This window comes from Dunckerocampus dactyliophorus, chromosome 15 (assembly GCF_027744805.1).
Source record: "Dunckerocampus dactyliophorus isolate RoL2022-P2 chromosome 15, RoL_Ddac_1.1, whole genome shotgun sequence".
NCBI classification, from domain to species: domain Eukaryota; kingdom Metazoa; phylum Chordata; class Actinopteri; order Syngnathiformes; family Syngnathidae; genus Dunckerocampus; species Dunckerocampus dactyliophorus.
This window is the reverse complement of record NC_072833.1, coordinates 20,605,112-20,626,458: the sequence shown is the minus strand read 5'-3', so window position 1 is coordinate 20,626,458 and position 21,347 is coordinate 20,605,112. Positions and strand designations below refer to the sequence as shown.

The 21,347-nt window shown below is 39.8% G+C and overlaps 1 protein-coding gene across 4 annotated transcripts in view; it reads right to left on the bottom strand.

Moving 5' to 3' along the window:
- col4a6 (collagen, type IV, alpha 6) overlaps nucleotides 1-21,347 on the bottom strand; it is a 95,265-nt gene that overhangs the window by 19,704 nt on the left and 54,214 nt on the right. For 3 of the 4 annotated variants that reach the window (XM_054753195.1, XM_054753196.1, XM_054753198.1), the window contains 17 exons: nucleotides 11,280-11,414; nucleotides 7,291-7,335; nucleotides 7,097-7,216; nucleotides 6,957-7,022; nucleotides 3,785-3,820; nucleotides 3,542-3,604; nucleotides 3,428-3,463; nucleotides 3,311-3,352; nucleotides 3,139-3,228; nucleotides 2,637-2,690; nucleotides 2,505-2,567; nucleotides 2,371-2,415; nucleotides 2,246-2,299; nucleotides 2,049-2,118; nucleotides 1,842-1,952; nucleotides 1,620-1,769; nucleotides 1,340-1,390 (listed from right to left, as the gene is read on the bottom strand). In XM_054753195.1, coding sequence (XP_054609170.1) covers nucleotides 1,340-1,390; nucleotides 1,620-1,769; nucleotides 1,842-1,952; nucleotides 2,049-2,118; nucleotides 2,246-2,299; nucleotides 2,371-2,415; nucleotides 2,505-2,567; nucleotides 2,637-2,690; nucleotides 3,139-3,228; nucleotides 3,311-3,352; nucleotides 3,428-3,463; nucleotides 3,542-3,604; nucleotides 3,785-3,820; nucleotides 6,957-7,022; nucleotides 7,097-7,216; nucleotides 7,291-7,335; nucleotides 11,280-11,414 — 1,231 coding nt within the window. The remainder of the gene's footprint in view (nucleotides 1-1,339; nucleotides 1,391-1,619; nucleotides 1,770-1,841; nucleotides 1,953-2,048; nucleotides 2,119-2,245; nucleotides 2,300-2,370; nucleotides 2,416-2,504; nucleotides 2,568-2,636; nucleotides 2,691-3,138; nucleotides 3,229-3,310; nucleotides 3,353-3,427; nucleotides 3,464-3,541; nucleotides 3,605-3,784; nucleotides 3,821-6,956; nucleotides 7,023-7,096; nucleotides 7,217-7,290; nucleotides 7,336-11,279; nucleotides 11,415-21,347) is intronic. The other variant, XM_054753197.1, reaches the window with a different exon arrangement.

The following is a 21,347-nucleotide window of genomic DNA, read 5'->3' as shown; positions in this document are numbered from 1 at the left end:
CATGTTATTGTTGCTTAAATAGTTTATTGTTGTTTTTATTATTATTGTTTCTTCTGTTCTTATTCATTTTGTTGTGTTTTCTTTTTTTAGGGAGAATGAACAGAATAAGAATTTCATTGCATAGTATAACCACCTGTTCTGCTGTGCATATCACAATAAAACTCTTGAATTGAATTTAATTGAATTCACAAAAATCCGATAAGACAGCGGAATGTCAGACAATCCACAGCCACCTCGTTCGCCACCACTCTCTGAGAGAAAACTATGCCTAGTAAGAGAAATGTTGATTTTTTTCTGTTCAAATGTTAAACGTGTTGTTCAGTCAAGAGATATGTTTTGTTTACCTCTTTTATTGTTACAACATTGTGCTCATGCCGCTCAACTCTTTTTGGTAAATATGTCACTACTATTATACTACACTAAATATTATATTATATTATATTATATTATATTATATTATATTATACTATCCGGTCCAGGGTGTACCCCGCCTGTCGCCCAAAGTCAGCTGGGATAGGCTCCAGCATGCCCCCACGACCCTAATGAGGATGAAGCGGTATAGAAAATGGATGGATATTATATTATATTATATTATATTATATTATATTATATCATATTATATTATTTATCTACTTAGTAGATTTGATCTACTGGAGAGACATGAGATGTGGAGTTTAAAATTAGTTGACTTTAAAATAGTGTCACTGTTTGTCACCTAAAACAAATCATGTTTACAATTATTTTGCACTTTTGAGTGTTGTTGAAGGTTTTTTAAATTTACTTTCTTTGATCCTATTGCCATATGGAGATATCGTTATCGTGAACCACTTATCGTACCCTAATTGATATTTTGGTATGTTGTTAACAAACTCAGGGAATACAGTATGTTCTTTGTCAGAGGAGGCAAAAAAAAACAATGGATTGGAATGAGAGCCAAGAGTATATTTTGCTTTTGTTGAGTTATTTTTGCCCTATTGACTTCATTGACGCAGTATCGCCCACCCCTAGTTTGCATGCACTCAATGAATGAAATGTTTCCTACCACAAACTCCTCCTACTTGAGTCTCTGTTTCATGTAAAATCAATGAATTATGTTCAATGGCGACACCCTGTGGCCAAAGATGAGAAAAGCAGCTTGGAGTCGAGAGGCCCTCCCATCCAAGCCTGAAGCCAAACTTACCTCTGCACCTTGCACAGCGTAAAAAGAGTTAAGCTACCGCCTGCTGAAAGTTGAGTTGGCTGCGCTGTTTTGTTTGAATTTCTCCCAGGCCAGCAAAATATTGCCATGGTAGTCATCGCAATATCGCTGCCGCCTGGGGGCTACCTGTATGTGACTGACCGGGTCTGTCGGGACCATCGGGATAGATGACGCAGGGCTCAACGGGCCGGCCTTGGAGGACAGTAAAGTCAGTCAGCCAGGATTTGAGTCTTGTAGCTGTTTTACTTAGGACTGGCTTTACTTAAACGATCGATGCTCTGTGCCTGCCTGATGATGATGATGCTGTAGCCTTAGCATGAGGTTAATGCAATCATGAAGATGAAAATAAAACGCGGCAAATGTGATCATCACCACCTTTGATGGAAAGGACAAGAGAACTTTAGTTAACTGGTCAACATACTGGAGGGCCCTGGAGGTCCAGGAGGGCCGGGGGACCCTGGAAGCCCGGGGGAGCCAGGGAATCCTTCAGAACCATATCCAGGTATACCGGGAATACCTTTCTCCCCCTTCGGACCTGGGGTCCCTGGGAAGCCCTGGCTGGCGGGACGACCTACAAACAAGAAAAGATTTGGTTCATCAGAACTGTTACTCATTACTTGTATGAGGGTTTGTGCATATTAACCTGGACCGAAACCCCCAATTCCTGGTGAGCCGGGTGGTCCTGGGAACCCTGGAGGTCCTTGGTCACCGGGGATACCGGGAAGCCCATTAAAACCTGGTTCACCTTGTGGACCTAAAAAACAACAAAAAATTTGACTCTAAAATCTCAGCAGTGCTTCAATTTTAGTTTGGATTTTGAGTGTTCAACTTTGTACAAAAGTTGACAAACCTTGAACAAAAGTGCCAGGACCGCTGACATAAGCAGGAGGTCCTGGGATTCCAGGTTCTCCTTGGTCTCCCTGATAAACACACATCACTCAATCAGGACAGTTTTAATTCAAATGACAGCACAACGTGATGAAGACTTTGTTTGGAAAAGAGCTAAGTCGTGTGAGCAGATATGAAATCATGTAGGACTCCTTTTACCTTGGGTCCAATGTATCCAGGTTGCCCGGGTAATCCTGGAGTCCCTCTGTATCCCTGCACCACCACAGATGTTTCAATTAGCTTTGCCAATATGGTAAAATTCTCAAAGTTAATTTAAAGCCTACCTGTTGTCCAGGTGGACCGGGAGGTCCGTTAAAACCTGGAGGACCCTGAAGACGACAAAGAAGACAAATGCAGTGACTTAACAAAACTGACTTAATGTCCAACATTTCACATGAATGCCTCCTTTCGCTCTTACTCTTGCTCCTGGGTACCCGGGAATGCCTTTCTCTCCAAGTTCCCCTCGGAAACCAAAAGGGCCCTGAAATTGACACAAATTTTAACCAAATTCTCTACTAGCTTGTAGAAAATTCAAAACATGACCACTTACAGGAGAACCACGGTTTCCAGGGAAGCCACGGACCCCCTTCCATCCAGGTTCCCCCTTCAGGGAAGGAGAGGGGGTTAACTAAGGTCAACTATTAAATGTACTTTAGATCTCCGCATATTCGGGGTTTGGCATTTGCTCGTCTGCATATTTTTGTGTCTCTTTTCTCTGCTTTAAATATAAATCATTTATTTTTTTTTAAATGGTAACATGAACAGAAAGTGGTTTAATGACGCTATAAAATAGGGCTGCAGCTATTAATCCAGAAGTCTCACAAGACACTTCACTCAACATTTTCCAGCAGGAAGATGTTTTGACAACATATGATGGTGAGTAACTGCATGCTTAACTACAATATTGCATACTGTAATGTGTTTAACAACTGTGAGAAGCAAATTATATATATCAAATATTGAATATCATATAGCCAGTTTTGCAATTTGTGGGGGTTACGTACCAAGAACGGCAAGGGATCTACTCAACACAGTATCCAATCCTTTGTTACCTTGTCTCCTTTGTAGATAGTAAGCGTTTGTTCGCTTCTCAGTGAACCGTCGCCTGGAGTACCACTGGGTCCTGGAAGGCCCACATCTCCCTGGAGTCCACAATACACACAACACACTTAGCCAATCACAAGGGATAGATAAATAGCCAGAATGATAATTTGTAACCCATACCTTGTCTCCTTTCTCGCCTTGATATCCATCACTACGACTCCCCTAAAAACAAGATTTACTTGGAGGTGTCTCTTAATAATACTATCACAAAGTCTTACAGGTTTTTCATTTACTTACCATTGGTCCTGGTGGACCAGGAGGACCAGGGGGGCCCTGGTTGGAAAAACAGAACCTCACTCAGTATTTGCAATCATTAAAACAAAATGCAATGTACAGTTGTCTGCTACATACAGAGAAGCCTTCAGGACCTGGTGGACCCATGAAGCCAACTGGTCCATCAGGACCTGGGTAACCCTGCAGACACACACACACACACACACACACACACACACACACACACACACACACACACACACACACACACACACACACACACACACACATAGTTTATCTTCCTGAAAGCTGGTTGGATATTAAGAACAGGAATTATTCAAATGTTGTTGCTGGTTAACTATTACAAGTATAACATCTTACAGGTTGACCGTCTGGTCCTGGAACACCTGGGAAACCCTGAAACACAAAGTTTTAGAAAATATTTTACAATGTTGTAGTAACCGGTCCAGGAGGTACCCCACCTTTCACCCCTAGTCATCTGGGATAGGCTACAGCATACCCAGTTTGTCTATTGACCACAAGCGGCATAGGAAATGGATGGATGGATGGATGGATAGATGTTGCACAAGAAGGTTCAATATCAGATCGTTGACCACAATTTATAATTTCATATGAATGTGATTAATGCATGCTGAAGATGAGGACGAGAAGGAATGAGGAGAATGTGAACTAAGTTCCAACGATGCAACTTTGGCGTTCCCTGCTGGTCTAAGATCATTACTGCAGGTTGTTAGGACTTCCGTACGCTCCTGTTACACATCGCTCTCTCACGCTATCACGGGTTTTCCAAAATGAATGAATTAATAAATGACAAATCATATGTAGTATTCTGGTTACTAGGCCTCAGTTATGACAGAAAACATTGATGAGACATGACATGACATTACCTTACCTTAACAGTGCATGTAGTCAGCCATGACATGGCCGACAAGATAAACCAGCCACAACCAAATGGCGGACTTCGGTCCGAATACGGACCACTGATCTGTATAATATATCTGGATAGCTCATTGGCGTTGACTTGTGAAGCCGCCATATTGCCACTGGCAAGAAACACTTCTCGGACAAGCTTTTGCATCCGTGGTGAACTTCCTTTATTAATTCGGATTGGACACAAATGTTGCCTTAAGATGCCTGCATGTGCAGCTATTAACTGCACAAATCGCCAATTCAAAGGCTGTGGATGAACATTTCACCTGTAAGTATGATTGAAATGTAGATTTATGATTGATAATTTAAGGGTTTTGCATTGTCGATCTCTCAGATATTTTCAATCGTGTAAAATTGGTCTGATTAAATGCATGTCCAGAATTGATACATGTATATAGCTCTATAATAGCTAAGAGGAAATTCACGTACATTTTTGTTATATCATGATATATGTATTTCTTTAAGGGACAAAGGTTGAGTTACTTGAAGGAATGGGAGAATCTCAGTGTTTCCATGATGCTTACCAGGCATTGTATGCAGTGCAGTTAGCAAGCCAGTTTGCATACAATTGACCCGGCATGACCCTTCATTTGGATAAACAGCAATTTTTTTTTTGCTGCTGAATGACTGACGTAAAAGGATTCATTCATATGATATGTTCTGGAAAATAATATTACTGAACATGCATACCGGTATGTTTGAGATTGCAAATCGGGCGGGTGCGATGTATGAGCTATCCAGATATATTATACAGATCAGTGACACGGACCCAGTGATGGCTCTTTACGGACCCGTGACCAATTAAAGTGAATGGGAAATCTAATAATAATATACAGTGGTGTAAAAAGTGTTTGCCCCCTTCCTGATTTCTTCTTATTATTTGTATATATATATATATATATATATATATATATATATATATATATATATATATATATATATTTTGCATGTTTGTTACACCTAAATGATTCAGATCAGTCAGTGACAACACAACTGAACACAAAATGCATGCATGCATGCACAAAATGTTTTTCAATTCACCTTTTTATTATCGTGGTGGGAAAAAATCCAAACCTACATGGCCCTGTGTGAAAAAGTGATTGCCCCCGAAACCTAATAACTGGTTGGGCCACCCTTAGCAGCAACAACTGCAATCAAGCGTTTGAGATAACTTGCAATGAGTCTCTTTCAGTGCTGTGGTGGAATTTGGCCCACTCATTTTTGCAGAATTGTTGTAATTCAGCCGCATTGGAGTCATGAACACTGACCTTAACTGAGGCGAGTGCGACGGGCGAGTGAGGCCTGCACTTCTTTGGATGTTGTTGTGGGGTCTTTTGTGACCTCTTGGATGAGTCATCTGTGTGCACTTGGGGTAATTTTGGTTGGTCGGCCAGTCCTGGTAAGGTTCAGCACTGTTTCATGTTTTCACCATTTGTGGGTAATGGCTCTCACTGTGGTCCGCTGGAGTCCCAAAGCTTTAGAAATGACTTTATAACCTTTTCCAGACTGACAGATCTCCATCACTTTTTTACACCAGGCCATGTACAGTAGTTTTGGATTTTTTTCCCACCTTGATAATAAAAAGTTTCATTTAAAAACTGCATTTTGTGTTCAGTTGTGTTGTCATTGACTAATATTTAAAATAGTGTGATGATCTGAAAAAAAAAAATCAGGAAGGGAGCAAACACTTTTTCACTCAACTGTGTAGTCATGCTCGCGGACCTATTGCAGCGGCAGTTTGCTGGCGTAATTACTTCAGTTATTACGGTTACATGACAACAAACCCTGTGACGTCACTCAAAATGAGCCAATGAAAAGCCAATGAACCATGGCTTGCTGAAAAGTTTAGAAAAACGAACATTTAAAAGTGATTAAATATACTGTATGTTCATTGTTCTAGAATCCAGTGCCAAACTGCAGTGTCTTATATGCTCTGAAACTACAGCGCTGGTCAAAAGAGCAAATGTGACGCAACATTACCTGATAAAACACATTTCATTCGAGGGGAAGTATCCGCCCAAGTCTGATGTGAGAGTGCGGAAAATAACTGCGCTTAGAGCCCAGTCTGAAAAATCTACGAAAATCATAACACATTCATTTACAGCACAGCAAAGTGCAAATGAGTGTTCACTAAGGATTGAATGAATATTGGCGCAAAACAAAAAAAATGTCACCGACAGGAGAGTTGTAAAGGAGTGCTTTTGCTGCAGAGACCTGACTCAAAGGTAAAAGAAAAAGAGGAATTGTGTGACAAAATCAGGCAAATCCCAATGTCAGCTACAACAATAACAGAAAAATGTGAAACTTTAAGAAGATATACCATTGCAGATTTTCTGTTAAGGAGATACTTATTAAATTGTTATTATTACTATAATTTTTACAGATAAACTGGTGCAGTTTTATTTAACTTAAAAATAAGCCTCTTGTGTTCATCCCTTGGTCATAGAGTCAAACCTTTTATTATTTATGTGAAATTCGGTCCTGTTCTGGACCCAATTAACCACAATAAACGAGGAACGACTGTATGTAGTATCAAATTAAAAAAGACACAACATAAATACGTGGCGCATACTTTCAGAGCGTTTGTTAAGTGACAACTTACAGTGATGTCACCGCCATCAGTGATGTATCGAGGGTCTCCTTTCTGACCCTTTGGCCCAAAAGGACCCTGGTAGAGGACACAACAGCATCATTACCGAGCACCACAAACTAAAAGGCGAAAATGTACAAACGAGTCCTCACAGTCAATCCAGGTGGTCCGGGCACTCCTGTGCCAAAGCCGGGTGAGCCGGGTTCCCCTCTTGTTCCGTTACAGCCATCCAGTCCTGGTGGTCCCCTGCCACCCTGCTGACCAGTGTGACCCTAAAACCACCAGGAGCAGAGTATACTAACTTTGGGTAGACAAAGTACAGCATCACAAAGATGTGTTGACTTACAGGCACGCCATCATTTCCTTGGAATCCTGGTACTCCCATAGGTCCCTGTTGGATCACAGTTAGTTAATGCAGAATTGTCCAAAATGTCTGATGAGCATGAAGAATTAGGATGCAGGGACACAAAGGTCTTATTGTTCCATCTCATCACTGTTTAGCATTTACACTCAACAACAGTGATTCTCAAACTGTGGGCGAGTCCCACTGATGGTGCGCTTCATCTAGTTGTACCCAGGAACACCAGTGAAATTTGTGTACTAAATACATATACTGTACAGTAGCTGCCTGCCTAGTCATTGTTTGGCATTTGTATTTTTTCATGGCAACTTAAATAGAAAGTTGTTTGATGGGACTCTGCGGGGAAAAAAAAAAGAAAAAAAAAAGAGTACTGCAGTTACTAATCCAGCAGAGGGTGCTGTCTCACAAAAAAATCACTCAACATTTTGCGCACCAAAGATGCTTTGACAAGATGTGATGTTGAGTAACCGCACAGTGTCACATTCTGTGTTGGTCTGGACTCTGGGAGTGCAGGAAAAGTAACCCTTTCATGACCACAAGCAGGTGTCTGGGTTCACAGACAGAGGAAAGGTAAAAAGGCGAACACAAAGGCGACGGTGCAAAAACATAACAGAAGCACCGTGAGAAGGAAAAAACTACAAGGACATAACTAGAGGAGATGCTGAGGGCGGACGGCCTACCTCCTCGAACACATTCTTCTTCAATTTCGGATCTAGTGATTGCTGTCACGCATTGATTAGTTTCAACTGCAATAACACCCAAATTCTCTCTTTTAATTACCATTGTTCACTTGTGACGGAAAGCTAACAAGCTAAGGCTATGTCCACACGAACACAAATATTTTTTAAAAACGTACCACTCCCGCGCGCGCTTTACAAGTGCAAAACATGAGTGCAGCTTTAAAAAAATGTCTGTCCACATAACACATTCACCGGTTGTCAAGCGCTTTTTTAGCAAATCAGAAGCTCAAAAAATCAACGACTTGGTCTCATTATAATGTATTTGTTTATCAACATAGTGAGGTATTAGAAATACAATGCATCCTGGGTTAGCGTATGCCCTAATTTATGTTGAAAAATGTTTGCCCTGGTTCGCGTACATTTCATGGATAGCGCATAATATGGCACGCGTCTTGTTGTGCTACTAATATACTATGTGAGTCCAACTGTGTTCATAATACAGGTATATTGGTTTGGTTTGGTTTATTTGAACATGCATGAAGGTAACAATGGAATACATCTCATGAATCATCTTTTCACAGTTCCACATGTCCAAAAGGAGTAAGAAGAGGCAAATCTTATTTAATTCTACCCCCCATCCATTCCACAACTTGTACAGTACATATTATTCACTTCCTGCATTCCATGTCATATTTTTATATAATAATTAGTGTAATAATAAATAATAAAAATAAAAAACAAGCATGACAGAACAATCATTGTGATGATCAAGACTCTTCTGCCTTGTATTTAGTAAACATCAACTGCTTGTATTGTTTTTTGAATTTACTCATCTCTGTACATTGTTTGAGTTCCTTGCTTAATCCGTTCCATCATTTAATTCCACATACTGCGATGCTGTGGGTTTTCAGCGTTGTTCTCGCATATAAATGTTTTAGGTTTAATTTTCCCCTAAGAGCATATTTCTCCTCTCTTATAGAGAAATACTGTACGATGTTTTTGGGTAACAAATTATTATTAACTTTATGCATTATTTTAGCAGTTTGAAAGTGTACTAAATCTGCAAATTTTAATATCTGTGATTTTAAAAATAAAGGGTTTGTATGTTCTCCATACTCGGCATTATGAATTATCCTCACCAATCTTTTTTGCAGTACAGTGAGTGAGTGAAGATCGCTTTTATAGTTATTACCCCATATCTCCACACAATACGTTAGATATGGTAATACCAAAGAACAGTAAAGAGTGTGGAGTGATTTTGATCAAGAACATATTTTGCTTTGTCCAGGATTGAAGTATTTCTCGCCACCTTTTGTTGTATATTTTTGATATGAGATTTCCAACTCATTTTTCGTCTATTACGATCCCCAGAAATTTATTTTCTTTCACTCTTTCAATATCCACTCCGTTTATTTGTATTTGATCGTACTTATCCTTTCTGCTATTTCCAAATAGCATTATTTTAGTTGTGATTTTTTTTTTATCACAAAACATCTCTGTTCGCCTGCTAGTGTGCTCCAAACTGGAAACCGGAACCGGAATTCATTGTTCCCCACCTCCATTGACTCTGTAGTTAGTTTCACCTCAAGTCTTTGCTTTTTTCCTTCATCATATCGGCAAAATAACCCACAATGGAGCCAAAGAAAGTTGCAAGTGCTTAGCACTTAAAGTTTCAGTCATAAAATTTCTTCAAGGTTGGCAGGTGTGCGCTGTGTACAGTGTAAGAACCCTGCTAATTAGAAATACCAAACAGCTGTGACCAGCAGCTTGCTCTGACAGGAGTAAAGAGAAAAGAAATTAGCACAAAACAGGAAACAGAAGTACAAAATAATGGCACAGATCCGGAACTGACAGAAAATAACACAGAAAGCACAACCCTCAAGTAACGGATCCCAGACATTCCAAAGTCCAATATCACACAGGTTGGGTAGAGAGACAGTAGTCGGACTTGCAACGTCTAAAACTGATTGTAAAATGTTAATTGTAAATTATTAACTGAGAGGCATATTATAGGGTTTAGAGTACCAAATATAGGCATTTTTAGGGCTTTTTATGGGTGCATCCATGATTTGCGTTTTTTGCCATTTGCTGAGGGGTCTTGGAAAGTAAACCAAACAGCAGGAATCTACAAGAGAGAGCTACACTCCAGATCAAAATTTTAAGACTAGTTGAAAACTTGCAAGAATTGAAATTTTGCACTGTTGAATCTTAAGCAGATTCTAAGTAGAGCTTCAAAATGTAAAAAGAAGAAATGGGAGTAGGCCTGGTCTCCTTCAATGCCACAAAATTGCCCGTTTGGAATTTGCATGAGAGCACCAAACATGGGACATTGATAGGTGCAAGAAAGTTTTATTCTCCGATGAGTATTGAACCTTGATGGTCCTGATGGCTTCAAACATTACTGGTAAGACAATGGAAGGGGCGCCATCATGATCTGGGGTGCTTTTTCCTTCAATGGAACAATGCAGCTTCAGGTTGTGCAGGGGCGTCAAACGGCAACTGGCTATGTAAAGATTGACTGAAGGCCTTTGTCTGTGTGGTACTGACTGGCTTTTTCAACAGGACAACGCTGCAGTTCACAATGCCCACCTCACAAAGGACTTCTTCCAGAGGAATAACCTCACTCTTTTGGACCATCTTGCGTGTTCTAAATGCAGTGATCTAAATCCAATTGACACTTGGGAATGAACATCAGTTCCAAACAGTGGCTGTCCTCCATGAAGCCATCTTCACCACCTGGAGCAACATTCCCACTAGCCTCCAGGAAACACTGGCATCAAGCATGCCCAAACCAATTTTTGAAGTGATGTATGCAATGGTGTAGATATTCATTACTAAATCCTTTTTTGAAAATTAGATTTTTATTTTAAGGAGTTTTAGGGTTTTTTTTAAGCTATGGCCTTAAACTTTTGATAAGCATATTTCAGTGTAATGACTGGTTGTAGTAAATTGCCTTTTTGTTTGCAATTTTTTGTCTCACTCTCATTTCTTCTTTTGTATTTCAAAAATGTACGTATAACCGCTTTAAGCTCCAACAGTGCAAAATGTAAATTCTTGCAATTTTTGAACTTAAAATTTTGATCAGTAGTATATTAACCAAAGACAAAATGTAATTACAATTTTACTGAAATATTTAATTAGCCTCATACACCACAAGCCAATCACTTGCAAGTACAAGCTACGTAACTGAACCACAACCATAATGGCAAGCGGTGGTAGCAATGGTACTTGAAAAGCAAAGTATTTTTGAGGTAGTGTAAACAAGTTTATGAACTATTACTCTACAACACCGACCTTGTCTCCTTTTGGGCCGGACGGTCCTTTCAGCCCAATATGACCCTTCTCTCCTTTGGGTCCTGAAGGACCTGGGATGCCACGAGGCCCCTCTGGCCCACTTTGACCCACTTCACCGAGAGGCCCTGGACGACCCTGAGGAAGACAAGATTACTAATTTCAGCAGAGAGAATAATTCATGTTACATTTAAACTCTTACATTTGAATTCCCAAACTGTTTTAATACACTACTTGTGAGTTTGTTGTGGGTTTGCATCTCAAGTGTGTCAGCATAAAGTGCAATAGAAGACAGACTGCACTTGCACGTTTCAGCCACACGAGGCCATTAGAATCACCTCAAACTGCCTGAGGCAAGTCTTCCTCTGAGAACCTTGGACAAACATGCTCATTAAAATGACTGACATAAGAAAACATTTAGCTGCCATTTAAGGAGGTGACAGGAAACACAGAAGACGGATGGAGGAAGGATGGGCAGTGTGCAGGAGTTGTCTTTTTGGAGTCAGTGTTTGATTTCAGAGCTGCAAAGTGAACAAATACAGTATTCCGTAAAGCACCGTGTATAAACCGCACTTGTGTATTAACCGCACCCCCATTTTCAGGCTCACGGCGGGGGAAAATTTTTTTTTAGTTCATAAATGCTTGCCAACTTTTCATGTCAAATCAACATGCGTAAAGGTACTAAGCAATTTCAAAAAGAAGAATAAAGAAGAAATCTGAACTTCGGCATCTAGATCTTTAATATTATGGCTAAGCACAGATTAATAATAATAATAATAATAATAATAATAAATCAAAATAAAGAAATTTGCAGTGTGAATTTGAATAAACTCCAACATTGTATTGTATTTTACATTTGCAATGTTTTAAGGGAAGCTTAGGTTAGCTTCAGTGTTTATAGAGATCGTTTCACTGTGTGAAAATACAGACAGCAGTCAGATAAGTTAGTTGCATTCGCTAGCATTTTCAGCAACTGTACAGCAGAGGGCGCTAAAGTCAAAGCAACTGTCTGACCCACAGACGGCTATTCTAAAATGGGCTTCTCCGCAATTTCTGCGTCTGGTCACACACCTGTCATCGTGTATAAACCGCACCCCAATTTTTTGCTTCTTACCAGTGGAAAAAAAGTGTGGTTTATACACAGTGCTTTACGGTACTGTATGATCATCTAAATAATTATGACATTCTTGTCCATATGTGTTCTTTAAATCACTTCTAGCTAACAAATGATGCAGCAGAAAACCTCTGTATAACACTCACTGTATATATTGTGTGTATAACAAGACAACATGTCAAACTATGTTAAATGTATGTAATTGTATAAAGGCTTAGTTAATTTTTTTGGAGAATATGGCCTCAATAAAGAGGTTAAATGTTAAAATAAGATAATTTCACTGCACTGTAACATAGAGATATTTTGCTCGACTCATGCAGCTACATAATCATATAATCCAAATATTACAAACAGCAGAGTGTGGCTCTTGTAGTCAAAGTTGGGGGCCATATTGACTGGCCAGCGCCACACTGAGCCAATAAGAATAACGGGTAGATAAGAAAGCAAAATTCAACCCAAATCATCAGCTTCCGTTACTTCCTGGCATGCTAATGCGCCAAATCCCTTGTGTGTTCCTGTGTGTTGTGAGCGGGAGAAGTTTATTGTTCATTGTACGAAGGCTCAAAAAGGTTGAGGACTGTTATAGAGGAATGGTCGGCGATGGAATGTGTTCGACTTAATAACGACTTAGAGGCGTTTAAGTTGACACTGGCTTTGTCTTGACCATGGTGGGCGTACTTGCGGGTGCACCCTGGGGGCAGCCATGTTGATGATGAGAGGGTGTGTGCGAGGTAAAGGCGGGCTCTCGGAGCTGTCTGGCTCCCTTCTCGCATCCACACCTGGTTTCACACAGCGGAAAATATGCCAGGGCTGCACTTTCTCTCACACACCGCCATCACTCTTTCTTTTAATGAATAAACATGTGCGTGTGTGTGTGTATCTATCTATCAATATATATTTTATATATTTACTTTCACACAGTTGAGGTTGCTAAATAAAGGTGGCTGTTATGGTAGGGTTATTTCTTTTTTAGTTTGTGGCTCATAAGGCACATTTTAGGAGGAGGACATTACTCATAGATCAGGGTTGTCCAAACTTTTTCCACCAAGGGCCGCATACAGTGTAGGTCAATATATGCTAAGCAATGTAAACAAAACATCTTAGCTTTGTTATACGTAAGTGACAAGTGTGAACTGTGTATGGTTTTTCAACACTACTTTGTGCTCTAGAGCTGATGTAATGTGAATTACCACTGTGTGGGATCCATAAAGTTCTTTTCTTAGCCATCTGAGAAGATCAAATACATTGTTTTTGGTGGCTGTTTCCCAAGTCTATTAGTGCATGTGTGAATGTATAAACGAGAGGCATTAACTTACATTTCTTTGTAGAAAGGCGCTTTATGAAAGTAAGTACATTTAACTGTATTCACTTACAGCGCAGCCGTGCCACAGTCAATATGACGGCGACGTTGACGTAAGGCTCAGCGCTCTACGCGGCCTCTGTCACTGCTCAATCCGTCCCGAAAACACATTTGGGTCTACGCATGCGCACAACGCGTTTACATCCAGTCGGCCTATTCGTCTGCAGTCACATGTTAGTCACGTTTAATGCACGCCATCCGTTGATCTATTTTACAGCAACAATATACGTCATCCCCTCACACACCTGAAAACGTTATTAAGATTTGCAAAATTACAACATAATCGATCTTTTTGTTCTTCTATCATATCCATGGTGCAAGTGGATAATTTATAAGCATTCTTTTCCTGGTTCCATACTAAGTTTTTCGGCACTGAAAAATACAGACCAAAGCATTTGCTAGGAAGATATGTTTTAGATGGATGGTATCCGTTTAGATTAAAAAAAAAGTTTGAATCCTCTATATTAATCCATCACTGTACTTTGCTTTTGTTTTTTTACAGTCAAATATACGGTAACTGCATTTTATGTGTTTTATTCTGATTATTTAAGTTTGTTTTACTTAACCGGATAGAACGTTTACATCTGCGCTATGAGCATTGCTTAACTTTTTACGTAGCTCCGTCTTGGTGGTCATAAGACGACAGAAACATCTGCATGCTAACGAACTCTTTTAATAATAATCACTAACAAAACAACACCCCATTATATTACATATATGAAGTATGGTTATTGACTATTCATGTTCATACATTTAAAAAATAATAACTACCACACCACGTGACGTCGCAGAAGTGCTGTCGTAAAAATTTGCTAAAGATTGTGACAGCGTCTACGGATATGGATTTGACAAAAGCACTTCCTGTTTCCGAGCGTGCTTTGCTGTAGTGTTGTTGTAAATGACTGCTAAGTTACACGTTTAGGGCTCAGTAGGGCTCATAGTTGTTGGTTATTCAGCATTATTGGTTGGTAGCGTCTTGTCTGTTATCTACCTATTACGTTGCTGTGTTTTTTTGCTCATTCCTTAAGACATTATGAGTAAGAATCATATGTGGAATGGTAACACCTCTGCGATTTCTATGGAGTTGGTAAACTCGTTGTGACCTTGGTTGTTACTCTGTTTGCTAAACAAATCCTTGCTTCTTCTTCACAGGCTTGTGAGCGGCACATTTAACTACATGATTCAGCAATGTTGCAAGTTTGCCATTATGGCACTAAAAGCTCTATATTGGCTTTCAATGTAGGTAAAAAAAAACAATACTGATGTTGGCCAATATCACGTTTCTATGCTAATATTGGGCCGATATTTATCGGTGGTCGATATTATCGGACAACCCTAGTTTTTATTGACACCCCTAGTCGAAACGTGTCAAGGCCTTAAAAAAACTTGTCTGAACATAAGAAATTGAACATTAATTTTATATGAAGACAAAATGAACGTAATCGAGATACAGAGACCAGTGTTAATATGACAGCAAAAAGAATGCCAAAATGCCAATACAGAGCATCTGGAAAGTACTCAAAAGTGCTCGAGTTTTTCAAAATTTTGTTGTTACAGCCTTATTCCAAAATTGAATAAATTATTTTTTTCTTCAAAAATTCGACACAAAACACCCCATAATGATAACATACATCTATTATGTATTATTCTGACTATCACAGAAAACATGACATAGAATGCAGGAAGTGAACTACATATACTGTACTAGATGTAGAATAGATGAGGGGTAGGATTAAATAAGCTTTGCTTCTTCCTACTCCTTTTGGACATGTGGAACTGTGAAAAAATGATTCATGAGATGTATTCCATTGTAACCTTCATGTTCAAATAAACTAAACCAAACCAAACCAAACCAAACCATAACACAATTTTGGGGAAAAATAAAATTAAAAACAATAAGTCACATGTGCATACATCTTATTTTTCTTTGCCTTTATTGGGTAGTTCACGTGATTTAATAAAACAGCAAATGTTTTCAAAAGGACATTTTTAAATTGTCATTATAAGGTATTGTGTGTAGAATTATAAGGAAAAAATGAACACCCAAAATCCATTTTTGAATCAGGCTGTAACATAACAAAATGTGGAAAACCTGAACCAATGTCCAGATGCACTGTATGTAACACAAAATGTGTGAAAGTGCACTCTGCTCTTATCCTTCTGTGTGTGACCTCTCTTTAAAGGTATATTTCAGATGCTTTTCATGAAATTTAAGCTGGTAAATATAGCACAATATAAAAATAACAAACTTATTAAAGCCAACAGATGGCTTTGCTTTCTCACTCTGTGTGTGACAACTTTTTAAAAGTATATTGTAGAAGCTTTTGTTTAAATCTAAGATGGTAAATATAGACAATACAAAAATAACCTACCTGCACATATTCAAGCCAACAAGCCTCCTTCTCCGTGAGTGTGTGTGTGTGACACAACTCTTTAAAGTAGATTTTAGAAGCTTTTGTTGAAATCTAAGACGTGAATATAGTAGAATACAAAGATAACCTGTGTATCCAATGCAGCAGATAGCATTTTGGTTTGGAATATTTCAATTATGTCACAAAAGTTACCCAATCAAGTCCTTGCATTAAGCATATGTTCTTTTTTACATTTTTGGTCCATACCAGAGTACGGAACCAAGAAGAGCGAAGGCAGCCTTAAGGACTATGCATCCCTTAAAGCCACAGACGGCTGTGCCATTTAGACCCGTCTGTGTTTTCGTGCCAGAGAGTCGGCGTTCCGACCTTCCAGCCTCATCATCTTCCAGCAGACTGGTCAGTTTGTAGGCCCAAATCCCTCCAAGCACAAAGGGCACAATAGGGCCCATTCTGGCCTGCTAAGCTCTCTGGACTTAGCGCTCCCGTTGGGTCCACCTCACTTCCTGGAACGCTCGGACAGACAGTTTCAGCAGGACGGCCATGTGTGAAAGTGTGTGTGATGTCCTGGATGAGCCCCCCCGCCACCCCCATCACTCCCTCCTCAGTCCCTCAGGGGGTTTAACTAGTCGTATTGTTTTTGTGGCGACAGAAGATTTAACTGTCACACTGCATGCTCACTGCAGGGTGGTGATGGGAGCAGAATTTTGGTGATTTGGAAGGGTTGGGGGGGTGGTTTTGGCAAATACATACACTTTGGTGGGTTTTGGTCAGTCAGCAGGGCTCCAGAAGAACTTTTTTTTTTACTAGGAGCACAGTGGCCCCTAATTTAAAATTTTAGTAGTGCAAGCAGAAAATTTAGGGGGGCACACCAAAACAGACTTGCAAAGTAAATATTCACATTTCCTCTCATTTTCACTGTATTACTAATAAATACTCAAACAATAAATGCCAAGTGTCTTCTCTATCAAACCTGTTTCTGTCCATAGCTTCTGGAAGGCCTCATTGGTGGCATCATATACATTAGAACTCCAATATCGCCCTCTTTCCTTCTTCTTTGGGGTTTGTCTCCTTTCTTCCTCTTTTGGAGTTAATGTGGGTTGGCAAACTTGCTCATTTCACATTACTGTCAACTACTGTCAACTTAAGTGGAGCACAAGTTTGTCATCAACAAATTATATTCATCCATCCATTTTCTATATCGCTACTCCTCATTCGGGTTGCGGGGGTATGCTGGAGCCTATCCCAGCTGACTTCGGGTGACAGGCACACCCTGGACTGGTGGCCAGCCAATCATAGGGCACATATAGACAAACAACCATTCATACCTAAGGACAATTTAGAGTCGCCAATTAACCTAACATGCATGTTTTTGGAATGTGGGAGGAAACCGGAATACGCACGGGGAGAACATGCAAACTCCACACAGAAATGCCCAACCAAGATTCATTTCAATTGTACTTGATGTCCAAAGCACATCTCCACTCAAACAGTGTGATCATTGTCTTTATGCTATTTTGTGCCCATTTGTCTTTAGTCTGTGTAGGCTCTCAGTCATACAGGAGTTGTCCAATGAGGGAAAGGCTTCTTGAGACGTCATCTGTTTCGCTCCTCATCCGAAGAGTGTCGTCAGCGCGAAGCTCTTCGGATGAGGAGCGAAACGTCCGACACCTTCTTCACAGAAGTACAGATGACGTCTCATGAAGCCTTTCCCTCATTTGTCATTAGATTCAGGCATCATGTCTGAATTGAAGAGTTCTAATAAATCCAAAGTGTTGAAGCAAATATTCTTTGGTGAGTTACTCAACTGACCAGATGGTGAGCTACTGGTAGTTCACGACACATAATTATTATAATGGTGGCAAGAGAGCACGGTTGTTAAGTGACATTTTAAAAAGTAAGATAGCACGTACCCGATTAACATAAAAGACACATGTAGTTTCCCCGTGGGACAAAAACGACCTCCGAAAAACTCCAAACACAAATGTCACTGTGGTAAAAAAAAAAAAAAAAAAAAGAGTCACATTTGGACCAACCACTAGGCGGATAACTATAGCTAGATAGCTAGCTGCCACCAGAGAGACAGTCAAGCCAGCAAAATGTGTAAACAAAGATGGTAGAATAGTCGAACTTCAATGTGAGTCAAGCGTGAGTGATCACACACGAGGGCGTCGATAGGCTTAGACAAGGGGTCGCCAACCCGTCGATCGTGAGCTACTAGTCAATCTCTGGGACTTTGCCGGTCGATCGCGAGAACATTTTGAAAAAAATGTATTATCATATAAGTGCCCTCACCTTCCAGAGAGCGACCAACAGGCACGCGTTTTGTCCACTGAACACGCCCCTACGCCTCGCCGCTATCCAGGCAGCAACCTACGAGCCCCAGCGAGTCCAGTCCACAAAACCCGGCTGGAGGTACACTAGTACACCGAATCCCACCGAATTAGAGTCGCCTAACATGCATTTTTTTGGAATGTGGGAGGAAACCGAAGTACCCAGAGAAAACCCACACACAGGGAGAACAGGGAGAAACTCCACACAGAGATGTCCAACGGAGATTCAAACCCAGATCTTCCTGATCTCCTGATTGTGTGGCCAACATGCTAACCACTAGGCCGCTGTGCGGCCCGAAATGTTGAAACCAACAACCAATAATAACAAAGCATATACTGTGTATATACAGTATATGAAATACTCTCTGCAGATATGTATATACATAGATACATCTATATATACATATATATATACACACATATGCATATACATATACATATGTGCATTGCTCAGATCAAGGGTACCCTTTGTTGTCTTCAACTTCACTTGAGTAGTATTTGAAATTGTTGTTCTAACAATGTGTACTATCCCTATCACTCTGATGTTTATAGAGTGAGGAAGCTTACCAAACCATAAATTAAGCCTGTTCATTATTTTATTTTGCGCTAGCACGGCTATGTTGTAAAAAAAAGTTAAGAAATTAACAATATTTTCTCTGATAATTTTGTCATGATTTCTACTTAGAATTAAAGAATCATGTATGAAATTGGTTTCTAACGTGTTTTATTCAAATATTCTCAGTGTAAAAAAAAATAACTGTTGTGTAATCATTAGTGAAAAGTACACAACATTCGTGTCCGCCTGCCGATGAAAATTTTGAAGAACATACAGTAATTCCATGGAAAAACAAACCCCATGATGATTACAATGGTATATATTCATGGAATAATTACTCAACTCTGCAACTAAAGTGATTTGTTTGTGTATAAAAGAGTAAAATAAGACTATTTGAACAAAAGTCTAACACCGAGTGGACACAAGAGTTATGTGCATTACATTTAAGAAAGAGTGAACTTCGGAGGGTTGCTATGGGAAATGGAAGATGTCTCGGGCTCTTGTATGTTGGGTGTGTGTTTTGCAATGTTTGAAGTTTATGTTTATAACATTACCAAGGTCTATTCACGAGTTTAAAATTTTAAATGTAACACTTGGGTACCCTTGATCTGAGCCATGCACATATACATATACATATACATATACATATACAGTACATATACATATACATATACATATACATATACATATTTATATATCTCGCTTGTTTGGGGTTGGTAGATCTTGTGCAGTTTCACGACCGAGACCAGGGATCTTGGTCTCAAAAAGGCTGGTGACCACTGGCTTAGACTGTGACAAGCTGTCGTCAACTGACTCTACATTTCACAGACAATTTTTAATTCTCACCGGAATAAAGGACGTCCCTGGTCAACATGCATGTGTAGATGAAAAAATCACTCGCAATGTCTCATATTTTAGTTGCAAAATGCGACCATTGGATCCTTGCTCTGATAGCTAGTTTGAGCCACATGAACCTTAAACATGGAGGCTCACACACAGCGAGGGATAGCCTATCTAGATGGGAATGTTCAGGTAAAATGTTTATTTTTAATAATAATAGGTTAAATTGAGGCAATTCTCATGTCCCAATGTCCCAAGAGGGGAACCGCACACCTAAAATTTAGAACCGAAAAAGCTTTTCGTATCAAAGGTGAAACATCTTCAACAAAAAAGAAGAGTCCAGTTGTCTCAACTCAACCTTTTGTGCATAACCTTCAGGCTATCTATTTTCAATGTTCCACAAATTCCCTGGGATTCCACATTTTTTGGCTGAAAAATTCCCATTGAAATAAATGGCATTTTCCCATTCAAACCACTTGGCCATCCAATGAATCACAATAATTTCTCACACCCCAACACTTATTTTCACTTTTACACATTTTTCGTACAGCATTTCAGTTCACCTTCAGGTCTTCAGCATTCACACATCATTTGTACACAAACTGCCTTTCTAGTTCTTATTAAAGTATATACTTACTTATATACTTAACCAACGGATAACGCCTGCAAGTTGACAACCAAAACATCAGGTGTACCCAATCTTACAACCTTGTGGTGGGCTTCCCACCCTCCCTCCTCCTCTTGACCACTGCCATTAAAGCTACAACCTGTTCTCTTGTTTCACCCAGGTGCTCCCTCCCCACACACAATAAAAGGCCCATTAGAGCTCAGTGCTTCACTGTCCCACGGTGATGATGTCATAAAGGTTGGAGCAACAATGTGTCCAGTTACACACTCCCTTAAAGGTGTAATTGCGCTTAAAACAAGGCTGCTGCCCCCCCATGAGTGCATCTTAAACATCACCCCGAGGTGACAGCAACAGTTTGAGCACATGTAATTGGTACGCATGGCTCGTTAAAGGGCCAAACACCTTTCAAATAAATGCACAGATGTTTAGGGCTTCCTTTTTGCTGTAAGTCATTTCGGGGTACTTAGTTTTGAAGTGGAGCCACAGTGATATACTTTCATGGAAATGAGTTACAAAATGCAACTAAATGTAAACCTTGCACATACAAATTGAAACCCACAAATGCATCCAAGATGGGAGACCCGTGCAACTTCCTCTCTTCAATGTTTACAACAACTGTCTGTGTGACTAAGGTTCGAGCATGCCATCGCGGCCCCGTGCAGCTGTATTTATTTAGCCAATTTACTCTGTTAATACTCTGCTGATGTGCACATTTTCTGGCTCACTCTTTGCAAGTCCAACCAAACTGAGGCTCCCCTGCAAATGAAAAGTTTTTTAATCACCTTTAATATTGTATTGTTTGATTCATTGGTGTGCACACTGAAACCGCACACACAAAACATAATTGCATGGCCCTCAAATGTGTTAAAAG